This window comes from Petromyzon marinus, chromosome 41, assembly GCF_048934315.1.
Source record: "Petromyzon marinus isolate PM22_M1 ecotype Great Lakes invasive population chromosome 41, UKy_Petmar_22M1.pri1.0, whole genome shotgun sequence".
Classification (NCBI taxonomy): Eukaryota; Metazoa; Chordata; class Hyperoartia; order Petromyzontiformes; family Petromyzontidae; genus Petromyzon; species Petromyzon marinus.
The window spans coordinates 113277-135791 of record NC_133707.1 but is presented as its reverse complement, the minus strand read 5'-3'; the positions used below and the strand labels follow the sequence as shown (position 1 = coordinate 135791).

General features: G+C 45.4%; 1 protein-coding gene across 6 annotated transcripts; it reads right to left on the bottom strand.

Annotated features, from left to right (window-relative positions):
* On the bottom strand, positions 1 to 20827 carry LOC116950954 (uncharacterized). 6 transcript variants are annotated; one of them, XM_032969158.2, is made up of 6 exons: positions 20507 to 20827; positions 18681 to 18791; positions 13470 to 14173; positions 10378 to 10572; positions 8508 to 8682; positions 1 to 3433 (listed from the first exon to the last, which is right to left on the bottom strand). In XM_032969158.2, the coding sequence occupies exons 2-6, from the start codon at positions 18730 to 18732 to the stop codon at positions 3318 to 3320; spliced, it is 1242 nt and encodes a 413-aa protein (XP_032825049.1). In that variant the 5' UTR covers positions 18733 to 18791; positions 20507 to 20827; the 3' UTR covers positions 1 to 3317. The 6 variants fall into 6 exon arrangements, with proteins under 6 accessions (XP_032825049.1, XP_032825050.1, XP_032825048.1 ...); XM_032969159.2 differs by having other exon boundaries at positions 20606 to 20827; XM_032969157.2 differs by having other exon boundaries at positions 18681 to 18787; positions 20507 to 20826.
* Between the last annotated feature and the right edge of the window lie 1688 nt (positions 20828 to 22515).

Sequence of the window (22515 nt, the reverse complement as noted above, 5' to 3'; positions counted from 1 at the left end):
CAGCTTTCAGTACGGATCATTTATGGGAACGAGTTGTATTTAAAAATCAGCACATGCCACTGTTAAAATTCAATTTCCAAAATAATGCTAATAAAATAGTTACCAGAACCTTATGGCTTACGACCCACAAAACCGTGTTGGAGTGAGTAGTGTATTAATAAGGGACTTTCACATTTAATTTAGCAATTAATCTTACAATAATTTCGGAATAAAACAAATTTTCCAAACAAGATTGATATATTTGCTGGATGTACAAACCAATAAACGGATCAATTTCAGATACTTTGACTAAAATTCCAGTGTGTGAAACAGCTTAACTGGACATGATAATTTGTACGGCTGTACATTAGTGTAATCCACGACTCTTGGCTTATGAGATGTGATCATATGGAATGTGCAATTATGTTCAAAAGAGAGAGGTGGGTGATATTAAATCTTGAACAAATCTGGGCCAAATGCATAAAACAGCAAGCAATTTGGACATTCCATGAATTCCTACACAAAGTTACTTTAGAATTTTTTTAAGCCAGAAAAATCCGCAGTTGAAATAAAAAATGGCTTTTAAATTACCACTGAATGAAGGTGCTGACGAAGTGGAAAGGTCACCTTGAAATATGGACTTTAAAACCGCAGAGGTGAAACCCACCGCCTCAATCACAACAGGCATGCTGATTGCACATTGACGTTGTAGGAATGTCCGCAATGTAAAAAAAAAGTTCCCCGTACTCCGTCCGATTAAAAATGCTGTGCAGCTGCTCAGGTGTTCCGGAATAGCTACGCAAAACCTAACAAAGGCCCAATGTCTATTTTTTGCTCAAACAGGTGTTCCTGCAAAAACGGCTATGACCTGGGTCCGTAAGGAACATACAATCATTATGAAGGAACATTACACGTTGGCGCGCATTTCTTAAAAAAAGTGTTTTTGTCAGTAAAATTTTAACTACAAGCAAAAAAACCCTCAACATTCCAAACCTGCAATAATTTCATCGTCCAGTCATTAACCAATAGTTTTCAACATGATAAAACCAGTGCTAAAATATATACAGAACTGCATGTTGAATTTCGATTTAAAGCTTTCGTGACTGCAGGGATTAATATTCTTGGTTCTTTCGGTAAAGTCACGTAAAGGGAAATAATAAAATGATAAAAATAAAACAAAAAAATCGCCACTTTTTTCAAAAATTTCTTGCTGTGGTTTTCACACCTGATGAGGATTGCTTGTGTTGAAATCGAAACGTGAGAATTTTATTTTTATTATTTCCCTTCTACGTGACTTTACCGAAAGAACCATGAATATGAACTACATGTTTGTTAAAGGGATACGCTCATTAAAAATGGATAAGGCAGCTGATAATCGGCAAGGCGATTACTGTTAGCGACAGAGTCGAAAACGGCAATTTTTTTTCAAATGTTACGTAGTTGTTTAAGAGAGAATCATCGCAATTGGCTAAAAACAATAGCAATCCACAGCGCGAATGCAGCGTTGGGCATGCATTCGTGACATTACCTGGTCTCTCCTAATCACTGTACTTGTGGAAGGATGCTAATTCTTACGGAGCAGCGCTGCGTAAAGACAGCAATTTATTCCGTACTAACCAATATAGTTTTGTAAACCTGTATACAATTAACTTTATTTTACTAATTAAAATGTTCAACTCAAATTCTCAGCTTTTTCTCCCCTTTGACCAGTGCACATCACAAATACCACAACTGCCAACCCTAAAAGATGTTAAGCGCCAAGCTGCCATTTGTTTGGTACATTTACCACTTTGAGAAAATATTTTGACAATTTTCGTTTTTCAACTTAACGTTATGCGATAAATTGATTTAAACATTGCCAGTCTGCCGTAGAGTTTGCAAGTATGCTGTTCCATACAATTCATGCAGTGTCCTCCGAGACAGTCTTTTAACCAGAAAAATACTTACACGTCTTGTTTTGATCGTGCAAATCAAGTGCAGAAACTCCCTGAATTTAACTACAAAGAGGGCACAAGCATGAATTCTGATGTTTAACTGCCCTTTTGGCAATACAATCCAAAAGCGTAAATAGGTGACGTTGAGAAGTAGGAAGTGGGGATTTCAGAGTTCGGCAAGGCTAAGAGAGAGGGGGATTTGGGGATTTCTTGATGCAAGGATAAAAAAGTCCAGATGGTGCAGCGCTGCTCGTTTCATTGACATGCGCACACCAGTCAGCTTTACCTGTAGGTGGGCACCTCGCAGGCAAAGGCACCGGTGCCCTCAGCCCTCTGCATTCCAGAAAGCTGGCAGATTTAAAAGAACAAAATAACTCTCTGCATGGAGACAGTCCAACGAACGCTCCTTGTGATGTACACGTTGTTGTACATGTGTATAGTAACCCCCATACTGGTCATGGCGGTTATTATGGAGCCCGTGTCAAGCCACTGCCGGATGAGGGCCTCAGGACGCCATGCGAGTCACGGGGGGGGGGGGGGGGGTGGGGCAGTTATTTGGCCAGTGTGGGTTTGGCGAAAGTGGGCAGCATAGATGCGGGAATGTGTACCGTACAATAATAGATTTTGCTGCGATGCACTCTGCTGGCAGCAGCCTAGAACGCCTGTCATGCATGGCAATCCTTCATACAAGCACGACCTCGGCTCAACCCCGCTTGCAGTAATTGCACATTACAAATACACCACCGGGTGCACTGAACCCAACGCCATCTCACATTCTGATTTTCTCTCGGTAAAAAAAAAAATTGACAATAAAAATCCTCCGAGCAGCTCTGAGCATCAGCCGAGCACTTAAATAACACATCAGTGCAGAGGGGGTGTGGGGTCGAGGGTGCAATTGAGATGGGGAAGAGAGATGATGGCGAGGGTACCTTGCAGAGCTGAGGATCAAAATCGATTACATTGATGGAAAATTGTCATCGATTATTTTTCCTGGTCGATTATTCTGGCCCTACTTAATATTGATGGCCACCCTGACATCCTGCCTCCCGAAAGCGGGAAACCCCCTACGAGCCTCAACCAGCGTGATGGGGCTGGTGATGATGTCAACAAGCCCCGCCCATCACCTCCTATCCAGCGGCACACATGGGAACAGAGGTGAGACTTACCCCCACCCCCCAATTGGGTGTTTTCTGATTCGTCGACCAATCGCTTTTTTACATAATCGGTGAGGCCAGCTCGAGCACCTTTAAATGCAGGCGGAATCGCCATGCCATAGGGCTGGGTTGGTTCGTGTTTATTGCCAGTGTCGCCGGGGCGAGGGCGGCTCTCGTCCCCCCATTAGTGCTGCCTGCTCCCACCACCCCCCTCCGGTCCCAACACAATGCGGCGAACGGACTCCACCGTCTACGGTAGCGAGTTGAGAACGTGCTTCTTGGGGGCAATGGACCCCCGGTCCTTCTCCATGAGGGCGGCGTCGACGTGACCGTGGGTGTTGACCGAGCAGCTGCGTCTCGGCATGCCTACGCAGGATGATGGGTGGGGACAAAGACAAATCCAAGCACCCGCCGTGAGAACAAGGGATAGCAAAAATAAAATCAAGTTTAAATTTCAAACTAAATATATAATCATAACATATTTTACCAGATAAGCCCCACTGAGCTATATAGATCTTTTTCAGAAGCAACCTGGCTATCACAAATGATAGCCCAATTAAGTGGCTCATCATGCGGAAATTTATAGCAGCCAAAAAATCGAAATGCATGTTGATTCTAAATGTGGAGGGAAGAACCAGAAAACCCATAGAAACATCCATGCGACCACAGGGAGAGCATGCAGGGTTGGGATCGAACCCACAACCTCCTGTATACCAGGCGAGGTAGTTCACATCTTGCCACCACGGTGCCCTCTGGCCTGATAATTCATGGATGAAGGCCTCCCTCCCCAAGCCGCTGCCATCTCTCACGAACCCGTGATGTAGCAATCCACCTCGCGCCCGATTTCATTGCTCCGTCTCCGTGGTGGACGAAACCTCTCAGGAACGTGCCCCTCCATGGCGGCCACTCCATTGCTCGTCTCGACCCACCGGCCATCGAACCCACTTCTTTTTCTCAACAGGCAAAATAACTGATTGTAACCTTAGTGAGTTCTCAAATCCACGCGTTCCTCTTCCTGCCTCTCAGTGCAAGTCAAAGCATACACCCCTCGCCATGTTTCTCTGTGCAATTTTCAGACTTTTTGTTCCGTTTTCTTAGTCAATTTCCATGTTTCTGATCGGCAGGCGATTTACGCCGATTAAAAAACGTGTGCAAGTAATACCTCGTGCAGCCAGCTATGGCTGCAAAGTTTGGTTGTACATGTTATGTATATCGTTTATTGTTAAATTTGAATCACAGCTCCTATGATCAATGTTACATTGTTTTTTATAGCTTTTGTGATTTTGAAAAAGTTTTGGTTTAGCCATGTTTGTTTGTTGTAGTACAGAGTTAGCCTGATAACTGTAATCTACATTGTCTTATGGTTGTTATTGTTTGACTTGCATCCCACTGGGATTTTTGCACACAGCGTTTGAATACGGTGTTTTTTTCTGGAAGACTTTTGCTGTTTTTTCCTGGATTTTTCTGTTGCGTGTAGTCACTTTAAGATGTTTTTTGTTCATGTTTTTGTTTTGTTGCGGTTGCACCAGAATCAAGAGCCGCATGGCTCACAGGGTTTTTCTTGCTGTGGTTTTCAAACCTGATGATGATTGCTTGTGTTGCAGTCGAAACGTCGTGAGAATTTTATTGTTTTATATTTATATTGTTTCGCTTCTACGTGACTTTACCGAAATAACCAATAATATATAGGGTTATACATAATAAATGAAACTGAAAAACAAGGCATATGCGTTCCACGATCTCACTTCGTTATCAGAAACTTCGTTACCAGAGTTAGATATAACGTGGGAGGCATCAGGATGCTTTCCAGGACTTCAGAGAAGAGGGGAGGGGGGTAACAATAAAAAAAACATTGTTGTACAGTTGCACTTGGTCTGTCTGATTGGTTTAAAGTGGCATTTTAAGGTGGACTGCGCCAACCAGAACGACCGCGCCACCTCACTTGTCATCTCTCCCACCTTTTCCCAAAAGAGATGGATTCATGCCTCACTTTTTGCCCAGTAAGGCCGCTTAGCACTAGATGATCATCAGTTGTATGCCATAAATAGGGGTAGTAAAAAAAATCACTTCATCACTGCAAAAAAAATACACAATCACATTTTACCAAAACGAGGTAGCTCGTGCAATGGAGGGCCGGAAAGAGGGAAGGCTGGGGAAGCACACCGCTGATTGTGCCAAGTGAGGAAGACTCGCAAAGCTCTATACAGTCGACGAACTCCACTCGGTCGCGCTTACAGAACACGCATGGCGATCGGATTATTCAGGAGCTTCGTTCCGAGAGAATTCATTAACAGAGGTATTACTGTGTTCCGGCAAATTGGTAAGGTGCGTTTCATCATCAAGTCCGGCTTTCAAAAACCACACCAACTCGCCTACCCCTCTTTCGTTTCATCACAGATATGCACACCTGTTAATCGTTCCATGTGCGTGTCTTTTTTTACCGGACCTCAGTAATTATATTGTCTTGTGGAGTTACAGTGACGGAAAAAAGTATTTGATCCCCTGCTGATTTTGTACGTTTGCCCACTGACGAAGAAATGATCAGTCTATAATTATAATGGTAGGTTTATTTGAACAGTGAGAGACAGAATAACAACAAAAAAATCCAGAAAAACGCATGTCAAAAATGTTATAAATTGATTTGCATTCTAATGAGGGAAATAAGTATTTGACCCCTCTGCAAAACATGACTTAGTACTTGGTGGCAAAACCCTTGTTGGCAATCACAGAGGTCAGACATTTCTTGTAGTTGGCCACCAGGTTTGCACACATCTCAGGAGGGATTTTGTCCCACTCCTCTTTGCAGATCTTCTCCAAGTCATTAAGGTTTCGAGGCTGACGTTCGGCAACTCGAACCTTCAGCTCCCTCCACAGATTTTGTATGGGATTAAGGTCTGGAGACTGGCGAGGCCACTCCAGGACCTTAATGTGCTTCTTCTTGAGCCACTCCTTTGTTGCCTTGGCCGTGTGTTTTGAGTCATTGTCATGCTGGAATACCCATCCCCAACCCATTTCCAATGCCCTGGCTGAGGGAAGGAGGTTGTCACCCAAGATTTGACGGTACATGCCCCCGTCCATCGTCCCTTTGGTGTGGTGAAGTTGTCCTGTCCCCTTAGCAGAAAAACACCCCCAAATCATAATGTTTCCACCTCCATGTTTGACGGTGGGGATGGTGTTCTTGGGGTCATAGGCAGCATTCCTCCTCTTCCAAACACGGCGAGTTGAGATGATGCCAAAGAGCTCCAATTTGGTCTCATCTGACCACAACACTTTCACCCAGTTGTCCTCTGAATCATTCAGATGTTCATTGGCAAACTTCAGAGGGGCATGTATATGTGCTTTCTTGAGCAGGGGGACCTTGCGGGCGCTGCAGGATTTCAGTCCTTCACGGCGTAGTGTGTTACCAATTATTTTCTTGGTGACTATGGTCCCAGCTGCCTTCAGATCATTGACAAGATCCTCCCGTGTAGTTCTGGGCTGATTCTTCACCGTTCTCATGATCATTGCAACTCCACGAGGTAAGATCTTGCATGGAGCCCCAGGCTGAGGGAGATTGACAGTTATTTTGTGTTTCTTCCATTTGCGAATAATAGCACCAACTGTTGTCACCTTCTCACCAAGCTGCTTGGCAATGGTCTTGTAGCCCATTCCAAACTTGTGTAGGTCTACAATCTTGTCCCTGACATCCTTGGAGAGCTCTTTGGTCTTGGCCATGGTGGAGAGTTTGGAATCTGATTGATTGATTGCTTCTGTGGACAGGTGTCTTTTATACAGGTAACAAGCTGAGATTAGGAGCACTCCCTTTAAGAGTGTGCTCCTAATCTCAGCTCGTTACCTGTATAAAAGACACCTGCGAGCCATAAATCTTTCTGATTGAGAGGGGGTCAAATACTTATTTCCCTCATTAAAATGCAAGTCAATTTATAAAATTTGACATGCGTTTTTCAGGATTTTTTTGTTGTTATTCTGTCTCTCACTGTTCAAATAAACCTACCATTAAAATTATAGACTGATCATTTCTTCGTCAGCGGGCAAACGTACAAAATCAGCAGGGGATAAAATACTTTTTCCCTCACTGTATGACGCGCTGGTACAAAGTACAATGTTGCAAAATGGGCTCATAAGTGAACACGGAAGCACCACCTTTACTGAAACAGGAAATAAAATATATATGGATCTGTATTTTTAGCTAATTTCTTATTCTGTTTTTGCATATGGCAATATATTCAGGAGCTAAATGCCAATGTCGAGGTCTGTTGCTAGCCACGATGAGAGGGCTTCAAGAGAGAGTTCGTGGAGTTTTGCTAATCCAACTCCTAAGCTAAAGGAGTGCAGACTATGTGGTTTACAACATGGTTAATAGTTTGTGTTGCATGGCCACGTTTGCACTACTGTGGCTTGTCTTTATTTTTCAATCCACGAATGTCAAATCCAGGAGGGCCGATTTTTGGGCCTTGGAGGCAGTGCCGGCGGTCGTAAATTTTCATTAATAACCATGGCAAGATCTCAGCCTTCACTGTGAATGATCAAAACTATAATGAAGAGGAGCATAATGACGATAACAATAATGATAATATAGGTAATTGTAATTGTGGTGTTGATGACGTAGGTTTAAGCCAGTAGTTTTAAATATTTTGGTATGGCTGCCCCCCCCACCCAACGAGTACCAATTTGTCCTTCCCAGGTTAAGGTCACAATACGCAGGGCGATCACATGAACACTACTCTTGCCACTGTGACGTTACCAAGGCATTTGCTTCATATTGTGCTGTCTGTCGCCGCAACGTGGCGCTGATGTTCCCCGCGTCCATAAAAAGTTTATCCTGCACGATATCCATGCTGCACGCTGCATCCCCCCCCCCACACCCCTCCTGCCAAAATGGATGCTCAACCCACTGGTTGAAAACTGCTGTGTAAGTTGAGAATGTGGTGGTAATGGCGAAGAAGAATTTGATCAAGTTAATTTCTGACAGTGATGATGTCGACGACGATGCCGATGGTGACGGGACTGATAATTGAACCCCGAGACCCCGGACGCCGAGCCAAGAGCCACGTCCCATCCTTCCCACGCCCGCAAGACCCTGCGGGGCTCAGGCACTCACGCGCGACGCCACTCGTGGCAAGATGTTAACTCCCTCGCCTGGTATGCAGGAGGTCCTGGGTTCGATTCCAACCCCAAAGCCTGTATATTTGGAGTTTGCATGTCTCTCCCCCCGTGGTCGTGTGGATTTTTCTCTGGGTCCTCCGGATTTTCCCTCCACATTTAGAATTACCGTGCATTTAGAGTATTTGGCCGCTATGAATTTCCACGTGATAAGCCACTTCGTTGAGCTATCATTTGTGGCCAGGTTACTTCTGGAAAAAAGAGCTACATAGCTCAGTGGGCCTTACCTGGTGAAATAAAAAAAAATAGTTTTAGTTTAGTCACGAGCATCAGGCACCTGCGGCTCCCGGGGGCGGCCGCTGTCTGTGCACAGCAGCACCGAGCGTCTCCGCGGCGACGTCGGAGTGCGAGCGGAGCCTTGGGCCAGCGCTGCCTGGAGACTGCGCTAGTGACAGCCAGTGCTGCTGCACCCAAGCGCGTGTCCCGCACTGGCAGGCGGACAGCAGCAGGCCCTGAGTGAGAGGTGGGAGGGGAGAAGTGAGGACGAGGGCTGTCTCCCCATGTCCGTTCCAAAGCAGAGCAACCAATAAAGGCGACATGGTGGTTCTGACAAAATGTCACCAGGTTTGTTCAGAACATATGGAAATGTTGTTGCGGTCACTCCATCTCGTTGTGTGCAGGATTCCTTCGTTATTCACTTGCGATCCGCGATTTTGTCTATCTGCGAATCACATCTGGACCTCTACATGACTGCATCGAGAGAGAGAAATGAAGTGACGAGATAATTCTGCCAGCCCTTCAGTTAAGTTTATATTGAAATACGCTGCGAGCCAAGAAGCTCTTAAATCGTCTCTGGAGGATCCGGATGATCCCCAGTCTATCCAAATGTATCTTATGTAGGAGCAGTAATGACATCAGAATGATCATGATGATCATCACTATCATCGGCGTCAGCATCATTGTTACTGCATCCTACTACTGTGGAGCATAATCATAATTTAAGTTAGGTTCATTTGTAAACTATTATTTAATACTTTCATATTTTTATATTTAATTTACGTTTATTATAACCAATTTAAAAAAATGTATTTAACAGCTTATTTATGTATTTATTTAAGGTAATTCATTCAAAAGATGCATTTTCGTAGGCCAATATCATTATCCGCAAAATGTAATATTCACGAGCATCTCCGGAACGCATCCCTTGCGAAGAACGAGGGAACCCTGCACTCCATTTGAACGCAATTCAAGTTTCATCATTTGGATACTGTTGAGGAGCACGTGTATGTTGGGAGTATCTCCACCTCAGAGGGAAATGAGGCCGAATGAAGAAGTTTGAGCCCGAGCGACGGGTTACTAAAAATTATCGAAGAGCAGACGAGAAAGGTGCACTAGGAGAAGGGCTAAGAGGAAGATGCCACCAGTGCAGGGCAGACAGCAGTATAGGAGGGAAGACAGAGGGTGAGAGGGGAGGATGCGGATCAGATGAGACACGATGGTGGGTGCGACTGGAGAAGAGGCGCAGAACGGAAGCCAACGGAGAGAGGAAATTCTGTGCAGCCAACCCCCCACAACAAGAGCAGGACCAGAGCGGGGGGCCTAAGAGCAACAAGAGACTGAAACATATTCAAGGTTTATTATGCCGTGGAGGGAAGACGGTGGCAGGGGGGGACAGGGGAATTAAAGGAGGCAAAGTTACCCACACGGGCCTTGGAGTGGCACCAGAGGGGAAGTTCTAAAGCCGAATTGGGGAGGAACTTCCACAAGTGAGGTCATCTCACTCTCCAATTAGTCTCGAATCGATTAATCTATATTAATAAACTCCACACACATTAAATTTATACGTGTATTACACGCGTGAACATTTGTTTAAATAAACGAAATACTTCATAATTTCATGCCCGTATTATCAAGCTTATGCACACACACTGAACATTGCATCAGTATTTCCCCTTGTGGTTTCAATGTCAACACTTTGTGAGGGGTGTCAACAGTGGCTCACCTATAAATACACTCACCCCCTACCAGAGGAATGTGGAATTTCCACCACTGGCTCACGGCCGTTAAAAGGAGATGGGCACCATCTCGCTGAACATTTTGGAGCAGGAAATAACTTCGGACATTATTTTTTCCTGGACGCAAAAGTGACCGTGAGGAAATGCACGAGCAAATCGGAGTGCGGGGCCTTTTGTGGCATCAGGACTGACCTGTTGGAACCTCTGGGCCTGTAGGTCACTTTGTAGATGCACGAGCTGCTGCTGGAGCCTTCTGTTGGCCTCATTGAGGTGCCCCATCTTCTCCATGAGGCGGCACAGCTGGTCCAGGTGGCACAGTCCCATGCCCACGCCCACTGCTGCAGCAGCTTTTACCTGAACGCCGGCCAGTAACGGTCGATTACACACCTGGGCCCATGTGATCAATAAGTGGCGGCGGCAGCAACAGCTATCGCAGAAGCAGCAATAGCAGCATCAGCAATAGCATTAGCAGCACCAGCAGTAAAAGCATCAGCGATAGTAGGCAGCACCATCAACAGCATCAGCAACAGCAGTAGTAGAAATAGCACATGCAGAAGTAGCATCGGTCAGACATAACAAAGCGTCATGAAACACAACGTCTTGGACATAAGCTGGCCAACACACACCAACTGTTACACAGACGTGAACGGCGACAAATTGCATTCGCGCTTTCCGAATAAGGTAAAAATTGTGTTCGTTAACTCTGTTCGTCTGCCTGTAAAGGCCGCAGCAGCTGGGAAGTGGGGGGGGGGACGACGACTCTCGTAAAAACAAGCCAATGTGAACGGAACTTTAGTCGAAAGTAGCATTGCTATTCGGAACTTACCAGAGAAAACTGGCCACATTGATTAAAGGATTACCAAGCTCTCGCGAGACACGCCATAGCACAAAGTGCTGTGGCATGCAAACACGCAAACGTGTTTTGCCCCCCGACAGCTAAATTCAATAAGTCTGAGGACAAAGGAACGTTGGAAAGTGCTGCACACTCCATGCATTTGTCATGGCTATTGGGTAACCTGTTGCTTGTAGCAGAGATGCCTTAGCAACCTAACCCTATGGTTATTTTTCATCACCAAGGCCAAAAGATTTAACATTAACCAGTGGAAATGGTGTTCATGCACGACCCAATTCTAGCCAGACTGATCTAGGCCTCAAAAGCAATGACCTTGGACCACAGTTTGGTTTGCAGCTCGGCATCACACGCACGAACACTGACGTTCCCAACTGCTGTGCAGATCAACTATGATTACCATCGCAGAACACATTAATGTAATACGCAGCGATAACCTAAATCAACACCCACATTTATCATTAGAATTGCCTCAGCTCAGCAGGCGGTTTAGAAGTGGATACCATTTTATTGAGACGATTGCCTCGATATTCCTTTGTTAATATTTTGACCATTTATATTAAATGTCTTCGTTTCTCCAGTCGAGTTTTCAGAAAACATCTTCGAATGTCGCTGTAAATCACTTTGGCAGAGCTGTCACTCCCTATCCAACTCCCATTTGAAGGTATTATCGATCGAGCCACTTTCAACATGTAACCTGTTTTCCCATTTTTGTAAATGGTCTTTAATCACGTGTATTATTTCAATTTAGGCCCTGGTAGGTATATATCCACTGCCGAGACGGAGCAATGAAATCAGCTCGTGCCACAGGTAGGCCTCGGCAACGTAAGGTAAAAGGTAAAAACAACGAGCCTACCTTTACCCTACCTTTTACCCTTACCCCATACAAATTACCCGATTACAGGGTAATTACTGGGGTACTACACATGAAAAAGGTTTATAGCAGGTAAATGCTAGGTAGAGCGCTTTATTCACATAGAATACTCTCGATTATTCCAATATTACACGCTTTCTTTAAACTCACTGTCTGTTGTTGTTGTTGTCGTTGTATCCTCAAATCTTGTAACTCAATTTTAACCCACTTCTCAATGTGCTATCGACTGCAAACTTGGTATACTTATGTCATACTGATGACAATACTATATTCTATCATTAAAATATATTTTTAAACATTATTTTTTATATGTTATGTTTCAGCTTGGGTCTAATTGTCCACGGTCAACGGACGTTGGCTGTAATTGGCCACGGTTCCTTACATTGTGGCAAGCTTCGGGGCCACTTCCTGGAGTCGTGGAGTTCTGCCATTACTCGTACATTTCATTAAAGCGTGTTTTTAAAAAAGTTATTAAAAAAATATTACTCATTAAATGGAAGCCACGGACTGCACCACGGAGCTTTTAGCAGTAAACAATGTACCGTATTTACCGGGTAATACTTCGCGCTACCTTTACCCTACCAGGTAATTCTTCCGAGCTACCTTTACCCTACCCTTTACCTTACCCCTTGGCATGTCGACACCTTTACCCTTTACACTTTTACCCGGTAAAAAGGGTAAATTACCTTACCTTGCCGAGGCCTAGCCACAGGTGCTACTAGATCGATTGTAACTTCGCAAGACAGCGAGATATGCCGACAGCTGGGGAGGCCTTCAGTCAGCAGTGGATTGATCACAGCTGATGAAGATTCCTTTTTTTGTACCTCTTTTCTGTGTGTACCTACTAAACTGGCAATCAAAAACCAGGACCCGCAAACATGAAGCAAATGTGTCCATATGACAGCCGCCATTCACTGCGGCACTTATAACAGGCCAGGTGCACTTTGAGGTCACGTGAAGTGTCTAAGGCTTGCTGGCAGGGTGTCACGGGACAGACCTGAGCGTTATGGGTTAATGGAGATGACTGGACATATCAGGACATACACACATACATAGAGTACATGCATGCGTACCAAATTATTTCTAATAACCAAGACCAAAAATGTGGTTTGGCTGCTTAGCTATAGAATACCTGCTCTTGAATGTAAATGCAGACGGCGGGTGACTAGCTCGTCTTGGGCCACCTTTAGGTGTTACACACTACAATTGGTGTCAACAAGGCTTAAGCCAAGGCTTCCCCTTCCTGACAGGGGCTCACAGCCTTTTGGCTCAAAGCGGAGTGCTTATCCCAACTACTGCTGCCGCCGCTCGCCACTAAGCATGTAAAACGGCTCGGAACTACTCAACGGTGGCAGTAAGCCTGGGACTCGGATCAGACCGCCTTACATCGCCAATACAAATCTGTTACGCTTGTACATAGGGCCGCAGCCAGGCAGATTACCTTGGATCAGGTTCAATAGATCGGTGCGGGGCAACGGTTTATTTGGCAGCCAGGTGGGTTGGGTAATGCGGAGAGACAAAGATGACGATTTTGACCACGGTGAAGCGTGAATAGCCCACCTGAACACGGCGCTCATGCGGTCCGTCAGTGCAATCCGCGCTCTTCTCCTTCAGCGGTCGCTCCGTCTCCACTCCCATACGATGCTCGCCCGTCTCTCTATGCCTCCTGCCCGCTACTTGCGAGTCACCCAGTGTCGGCTTTCTGTCCGATGATGCCCCGCTCGCAACCTCGTCTTCAGACTGTACTGAAGGCTTCCGGACACCATCCTCGTCCACGAGCTCGAGTCTCTGAGCTTCCCCAGACTCGTGGCCTCGTGGATATTTCCCCGCTGCTTTCCTGCCTCTTCGAGGCCGAGCCGACGGACGGCGCCCGCCAGGCAGGTCTGAGAGCACCGCGACCGGCAATCCGTCGACAGAGCCGGACACGCTGCCGGGAGCACCGTTCCGATGCCTCAAGGGCGCCGTCGTCACGGCCGGGTCGTTGTCATCGGCATCGTCGTTATCGTTGGCGGCAGCGACGACTACCACGGCTGTTCCCGGGGACGGAGGAGCGCTACTCGAGACTTCAACGCCAGAGTCGTGCGAGCAGCGGGTGCGCAAGCTGCGGCTGATCCTCCACGCGGCCCGCGAAGTTTTTCGGTGGAAGGGGAAGCCGGGGATGCCATGGCGGCCGCCCGCATACCAGGGCCGCCGCACAGGGCTGCGGTCCGGCGCGGGCCCCACACTAAGCAGGGTCACGGCGGGGACGCCGCCGCCGGTGTTTTCTGTGACAGAGCGCGGGGTCGGCAGCGTCAGGGTTAGGTGCCGAGTACACTGCATACTGTGTCAACCCATATGGGTTACCCCGTATTCTTGTACAGGAAACGAAGTTTTCAGATCCATATGGCATACAGCCATTTAAATACGGGCAACAAAAAAATAATTGGCTCATTGTTTGTGTTTCTCTCTTGTGATGGGACTTTGTAGGGTGAACGTTGAGATTTATAAGGGCACAGGGTGACCAATGAGGTCTGATAAGAGGTTGACAAGTATCGCACTGCATGGGAGGTGCGATAATGAATAAAGATCATGATGATTGATGGATAGGAGGCAAGGAAGTAGGTTAATCAAACATGCATCATAAGTAGGCGTGCATCTTCTTGGTTCTTTCGGTAAAGTCACGTAGAATGGAAATAAAATAATAAAAGTAAAACATAATTTTATTATTTTATTTCCATTCTACGTGACTTTACCGAAAGAACCAAGAAGATGAATCCCTGCAGTCACGAAAGCTTTAAATCGAAAAAAGTAGGAGTGCGTTAATGGCAATGCAGTTGTTTTTATATCAGATGTGCAATAGATCTGGGACCCATGGGGCCAGAGGGGACAAGATACCACAATGGCGAGATATTATCTCCTTTGCCTGGTATGCAGGAAATCGGGGGTTCGATCCCAATCCTGGCTCCTGTATATTTGGAGTTTGTGTATCTCTCTCTCTCCGTGGTCATGTGGATTTTTTTTATCCAAGGTCCTCCAATTTTGCCCCCCACATTTATAAAAATACACTGAGATTATTTTGATAATTTGCCTGCTAGACATTGATAATTATTTGCCACTTCGTTGAGCTATCTTTATTGGGCAGGTTGCTTTTAAAAAATAAGTTAAAATCTCAGTGGGCTTTAGTTGGTAAAATAAAATGTTTTTTTGTGTGATTTGCTTACCTTTCCTATACTTTGCACTCCTGTCGTGTTTTTGTATTGTTTGTTGTTGTAACTTTCTGGCCCCATGTCCCTACTGGACATCTGTGAATAAAAACTTTATAGCTCATCAGATTCCTCCAGTATAAATAAAGATTCTGAGGTGCTTTGGCTACTAAGTCCCAAGTCCAGCCATCAGATGTACTTCTGCGGCCGTTCTGGTATTATGAAGCCACTGGAGCTATGCACTTTTAAATCATCTAGATTGAAAACTAATGTCTTGAGAACTGCTTTTTGTGTTTAGCTTGTTGTCCTTCCCCCACACCTCCAATTAGTACGGATGGCTACGTACGGTGATAAAGAAGTTTAAGATAAATACGTACATAAATGCCAGCCAATGCTATGCCACTGGTACAAGGCCTTAGTGAAAGTGTATGGTGTGGTTAAAGAAATGCATAAAAAAACGTGATCAATCAAATCTAAATCCGAGAGAGTCTTCAAGTGCATGACAATTCGATTTATTTACGTTACTCCGAATATTTTTTTGTTATTGCAGTTTCTGAATAGAGGACGAAAGCCTTACATCAAAGTGACTGCCACCAACTCCGAGGGACTACATACAATATAGATAATAAAGTAAATTGCAATTAAGTAATGAATATAAAACACTCCTCATTGCTACACGGCAACTCCTTGTTCTACACTGTACGAAATTAATACGGCACATATAACTGCGATGATGAAGTCTGCTCAACTTAGAGATCATAACAATGTCGATGATAACAAGAACGCGTCATTTCAGCAATTGCCTTGGGCCCTTCTGAAAGGATGAGCTTGGGGCAGCACAAAATAAAGCCGCTGGGCCAGCGCTGCGTGAACCTGATGACTGCCAATCATGGGGAAGCTGTATCATGGTGGGGAGGGGAGGTCCCGAGAACTGGAGATCAATCAATATCTATTTACACAGCGCACTTCAAATGCCATCTCAGGGCGATTTACATGGCAATCGCTGATCTCGTCAAAGGAGCATAAACCATTCACCGGAACTCCGGTCATCCTCGCAGCAGCGGCTTTCGGCTAACCATCGAACAAAGACGGTCACCGCATCGCGCGCTTTAAGTTGCGTTTCTGCGGCCATCTGGAATGCTCTTCCTTCCGATAAAAGGAAGCCACTGGAGCTATGCACTTTTCAATCCAAATTAAAAACTCGTTTATTTTTGTGTTTAGTTTGTTGTCCTTTCCCCGCACCTCCGATTAGCACGGTTGGCTACGTATGGTGAAAAAGTTAAACATACATACGTGCATGAATGTCAAACACCTCCAAAATTTCACGACAAATACGTGACAGTTTAAAATAACAAAGCAATGTGCCCAAGGTAATGAACTTTAAAACGAATAAAATCTCATTACATTATAATAACCATTATGCTTGTTTTTCCACGAGATTCCTGCCAAGTTTTTCACAGTGGAGGTGATGTTGCTTTAAGTAATAGCAATTGTGTAATTTATAGGTAGTTTTAAATCACTAGGATGTTTGACCAGTACCAGTTATATTGTCTATGTTAAGCTATAGAAGAAACCTGGTAGAAAACACATGCAGAATATGTGTAGAAACATTAACGCTCCACACACAAAAGGCACTCGACTCTTGCATCGAACCGAGGCCCTTGTTGAGGAACTGGCATTACCACCGAGCCACTCCTGCCACCTCAATTCAGCTGAACGACTACGAATCAAGGGAATGACGCACGTGCGTTCAACTTTTTACGCGCCTTACGTAGCCAACCATGCTAATCGGAGGTTTTGGATGAAAAGACAACAAAATGACGCAGATACCTAGCTGGCCTCGTGCATTTGCGCGAAACTACAGATGCAACACAGCGATGGGCATGGTGAACATGAGCAGGCATGGACTGTGGAGGGCAACAACATGGGTGGCAGTGATTATGCTCAAGTTACTGCCGTCCCAGTGTCCTCCATTGATTCAGGTGGACGACCTCCCACCAAAGTCTACTTTTGTGCATGGACTGTGGAGGGCAACAACATGGGTGGCAGTGATTATGCTCAAGTTACTGCCGTCCCAGTGTCCTCCATTGATTCAGGTGGACGACCTCCCACCAAAGTCTACTTTTGTGCAAGGTCAGACAAATGTCCAGGAGTCACCACAAACAATGGACTCGTCCGTCCACCTCTCTACACGTCATACGTTAGGCCGAAGTATCCGCGGGAAAGCAATTCGCGCAATTAGAGTAAAAAAAATTAAACAGAGGCTGCCACTTTGAAGCGAATTTGTCACGTTGCAAAAACGCTAAGTGCCACGCGTCACGCAGTTGGTGCGATTAACACGCCGGAGTGTAAAACACGCATATTAGTGGTGTCGAGTTTACACCGACCTCTGGACAATGCGGAACCTCCAGTGACCTCGGCCACTGAGGAGTCACATTGTTCACCAATATTCCTATAACTGTGCTAAAGCCTACTATTAAGAGTGGTGCCAAAGATTCCAACCTTAACGACTTGCTAATACTGTACACACAAGCGTGTGCGGCAGTATAGAGGTGACAAAATGACAATTACAGATGGACAAAATTGAGACATGGGGACAAAATTGATAGGGGAATGTTCTAGCAACACGGGCTGTACGGTGGCATAGTGGCTATCATGGTGCACTGTGACTCGGGTAACTCGAGTTTGATTCCTGGCCATGGCCACATCAGCGGGCGAGTTAATACCTGAACCCGGTCCTGGGTCACACTTCTCACAACCAGCACTAACCATGAGGTTGGTGAAGTGTGGTCAGAAAACAGGATGACTGACATAGCGAGGCCTTTCATCACTCACCACCGATGTTAGCCATGGCTGGAAATCTCACTCGGATTGCCGGGTCCATAACACAGCATGCCAAACACTGCACCTCCGCTCCCCTTCATATTGAACATGCAAATACTTTTTGCTTGTGACCAATTTAAAATATCAGTCCTTGTTATTATATACAGACATTAAATTTCTTAAATATACTTTTCTATGATCAATTAACCTAATCTCAGAAGCCAAGCAGGAGGTTTGCACCTGGGTGGCAGTGTTTCTATGGTTAACCACCGTGTGTGCAAATCAGGGTCGTCACAGGTTTGACCCGTCACGGAGCTGTGTGGTGGGCAGCAGAGGATTCGTGGAGCAATATCAACCTATATAGTATACACACTATATAGACACGCATATATGTAGGATGGACAACAACAGTATACTTAAAAGTGTGTTGTTTGGGGAAAATGGAAGGAACCGAAAATAGAGGAAGACCTAATGGAGAATTCCTTGATGACAACCACAAGAGATCGGTGCCAGAAAGATTTGCGCACTACTTGAGCAGATTGGCACAAGGCAAGTGGAAACAAATTGACGAAACGTGCAGTGGACACTACAGGCTATCTGCCCATGGATCATGGTGATAATAATGAGGACTTCTAAGGTCCCACATTTACGATGCCCCCCCCCCAATAACCACGACAATCTGCCACCATCCCCAAAGTGTAAAGAAGTCCTCATCCAGCAGTGGGTTCACAGGAAGTGCGGTTTGTGTACTTGTTCGTATTCTCACCGGTGTGGTTCAGGCCAGGGATGACGAACACGTCCTTTCTCTTGCGGAACATCCTCGGCGGTGGCACTTCGAGTCCAGAAAGAGAGGACGGTTGAGCGACGATAACGCTGTCTGGCAAAAGGGGGGGTTGTTTGTTAGCAAACTCCAAAATCGCTGCAAAAACGAAGCGAGGGACACATTCCTGCGTTGTTATGAAGACATTGAGCGGGGTGGTCAATGCTTGGAGACGCGGTGCAAGTGGAGACATTCATTCGGCACATTCATTACATTCTATGTAGCTGTGATAAAGCCAGCACCAGCACTGAACCCGTCCACGATTATCGTGATCAACAGAGAGAAAAGATTACGGTCATACGTAATGGGTGTAAAACTCATTGCCCTCCTATATACCAATACATTATGTAACATACTGCCATTAGAAATGTATGAATGTTGAACTTTCGCACACGTACATAGCCAAATGTGCTAATTGGAGGTGCGAAATATATTTGTATTACGGACGTACTGTAATTTGAACGTAGTTTTTAACTTGGATTGCCGAGCCACAAGCTCAACGGCCCACAAAGCGCCTATTGAAGATGTAACAGAAAATAGATTTTTAAACTAAGCAGGAATATAATTACCGTAAGCGAATGGCTCTCTAAATCCACCGCGGGAGCCGTTCAACAATACTTTTTTTACCACGCTAGTTAAAGCGGGTTGATGAATGAAGTGGTCCGGTTCTGATATCGCTTCAACGGCTAGTGTTAGCCGTGGCCAGGGTTCTAACTCTACCAATAATACATTGAACATCGGTGCCGTGCGTTGGTTCAACGGTTCCAACCACATGGCCAATGTTGGGTCCAACGTGTCATTGTTAACTGGGTGACGAGATATCCGTGGAACTGTGCGCTAACCGATTGCTCCACGGCCTTCGCCATACAATCAAACACTCCACACCGGTATACATAATTTACACTTGTCGTTATGTCGTTATCTCCCTCATTAACATCGGTCTCCATTCGACTAAAATTCGACTTGACGGCATTTATACACGTAAAAAAATACAATTACATCCACGCAATATGTACAGCCCACAGACAATACGCACCTGAGGACCCAGTGCCGACGCCGAACGAAAAAGAAGTGAAACAGGTTCACGTTGCAATCCCATCAACTGAAGTACAATGCATTTTTGCGCGAATAATTTTTAACTGAACACACGTGCATCATTAAAGAGTAAACGCTACATAGGTGTATAACATTCCGAGACGGACACTATTGTACCGGTGGAACTCATTGATAACGGCACCACACAAACACTCAAAACCGAACGCCGCTGTTACCAAAGTCCAAACGCAAGCACCATTGTGACTAAGCACACGAATGTAAAACATATACCAACGACAGTGTACATGAGAGAGAGAAAAATAATCACACTTGCCGAGCACAAGTTAAAAAAGAGGCCAAGCGTTGAACACGGTTCTGGAATTGAACGAGGTGAGCAAAGTTTGTGAAAGGGGCGAAGCGATGGGAGGAGGGCGTTGTGCAGTGGTGTGCGAGGTCGGGAAGCAGGCGAGCACAGGTCCACAGGGATGGGTGTTTTTGTTGTGTTGTTGTAATGCGCGGAAGGTGTGTTGGTGGCCGAACACGGCATGGGCGACACGGAATGTGTCCTCATTTATTTTACATTTACAAGAGATCACTTTCGTGCACACCTTTCACACATCACCGGAAACATGTTACAAGACACGTGTCTGTATTGTTCGGCTTTAGCGGACGCACACAACAACAAACATAACTACCACAACAACATATTACGTCCTTTAAGAAAAAAATACGAATACCTGGGTTTGCCTCCTCGGTTAAGTATAATCCTGTGGATGTTTCTACGCCGTTATCTGTTAATGAGGTTAGTTATCAACTCTTGTCTACACATTACTCACCGCGGCTAGCGACACAGCATAGCCCGTGTGGAAATTAACTCTTGCCTTGGCCCACCTTCGCCGGGCGTCGTTTAAAGGCCCAGGCCACGTCACTTAGCAGGTCTCCGATTGGGCCACGAATTCATTTGGGGATATTTTTTCTCGTTCAAAGGATTTCTGATCGGCCAATCCGAGACGCGCATCTCTGAGACGACGCAGACACACCTTGAACACGCGGGCTGCCGTGGGCACGAGCTGGAGGTCCATCAAAGATAGGAATATTCATGTATGACGATGGGAGGGGGGGGCGATAGGACGTTGGTGGCTTCTTTGAAATTAACGGAGCTCACAGAGACTTTGATGTTGAGAGACGTTTAAGAGAGCGGATACTACAACACGACAAAGTTCAAAGTGGAGTCATTTGCATTAGCAAACATTCACCTGCACATTCGGTCCACTGCTCAGGACGAGGGCCTCCACACGCCGTGCTGGTCTTGGGGGGTATTTGACTGGACTACGCTGCGCTGATCACAGTAATGGTTGGTGTAGGCGGGAGAGAGCATGGAAGTACAGTACAATAAAAGGATGTTGCTGTAATGCCCTCTGCAGCCCACTATGCATCCACGGAGTTGCCTATAATCACCTACAGTTCTTCATGCAGACTCCAGCCTGCTTAGCTTACGAGAATGTGACGAAATTGGGCGAATCATGGGTGATGAGCGCGTAGGCTTAACGTGATTAACGTGAACCCTATTTTTAGTGTAATCGCGATTTCTATACTTTGGCACTATATGATAATTGGGCATATAGTGCAAAACACCTCCATTACGATGATTAGTTTGATGATAAGCGACACAACACAATCTACTAAAACTGTAATCTATTTTTATTTTACCAGGTAAGGCCCACTGAGATTATATAGCTTTGGCCACAAATGATAGCTCAAAGAAGTGACTTATCTTTTGGAAATGTATAGCAGCCAAATACGTTTAGAATCAACGCCTGACGTTGAAACGCGTAACGTTGATTATAAATGTGCAGGGAAAAACCAGAAGACCCGGAGAAAAATCCACCCAACCACGCGGAATGAGAAATACGCAAACTCTAAATATACAGGCGCCGTCAGGGTCGGGATCGAACCCATGGCCGCTTGTATACCAGACGAGGTAGATAAAATCTCACCACCGGGACGTCCTTATACCGCGTCTAAATACTACCGTAAATCCCAAGACAATTCACACACAAGGCTTTGCTTAAAAGGAAAATAAGTAACAAATCACCGCGTTGAAAACATCGCCTGCTCTACACACCGTATATGTTCCTTTTAGGGCAAGGGTTATTGGCGAAAGTGTGGAGTTTTGTTATTTGTGCTCGTTCGCCCACTTGCCAACGCAATTTCACAAAAGAAAGCCCACAATCAGATAAAAGCATCCCAGACACTGCCCTCACATTCCATCACCCCGTCGGCTCCTGCCGGGCTATTAGCAAATGAGAAGTGACGCAGCCTACAAATTGAGTAAGCCACACCCCGTCTGGCTGGCTGCTCCGCGTTATCAGCGCCAAGCGGAATATGCACTTAATTCTTATCATGAGCAATTCATTCTTGCCACGAGCAATTCATTCTTTCCACCAGAAATGCATTCTTGCCATGAGCAATTCATTATTATAACGAGCAATTCATTTTTACCACGGACAATTCATTCTCGCCACGAGCAATTAATGATTACCACGAGCAGTTAATTCTTACCATGAGCAGTTAATTCTTACCACGAGAAATTCATTCTTACCACGAGCAATTTATTCTTACCACGAGCAATTCATTCTTACCACGAGCAATTTATTCTTGCCACGAGCAATTCATTCTTACCACGAGCAATTCATTCTTACCACGAGCAATTTATTCTTGCCACGAGCAATTCATTCTTACCACG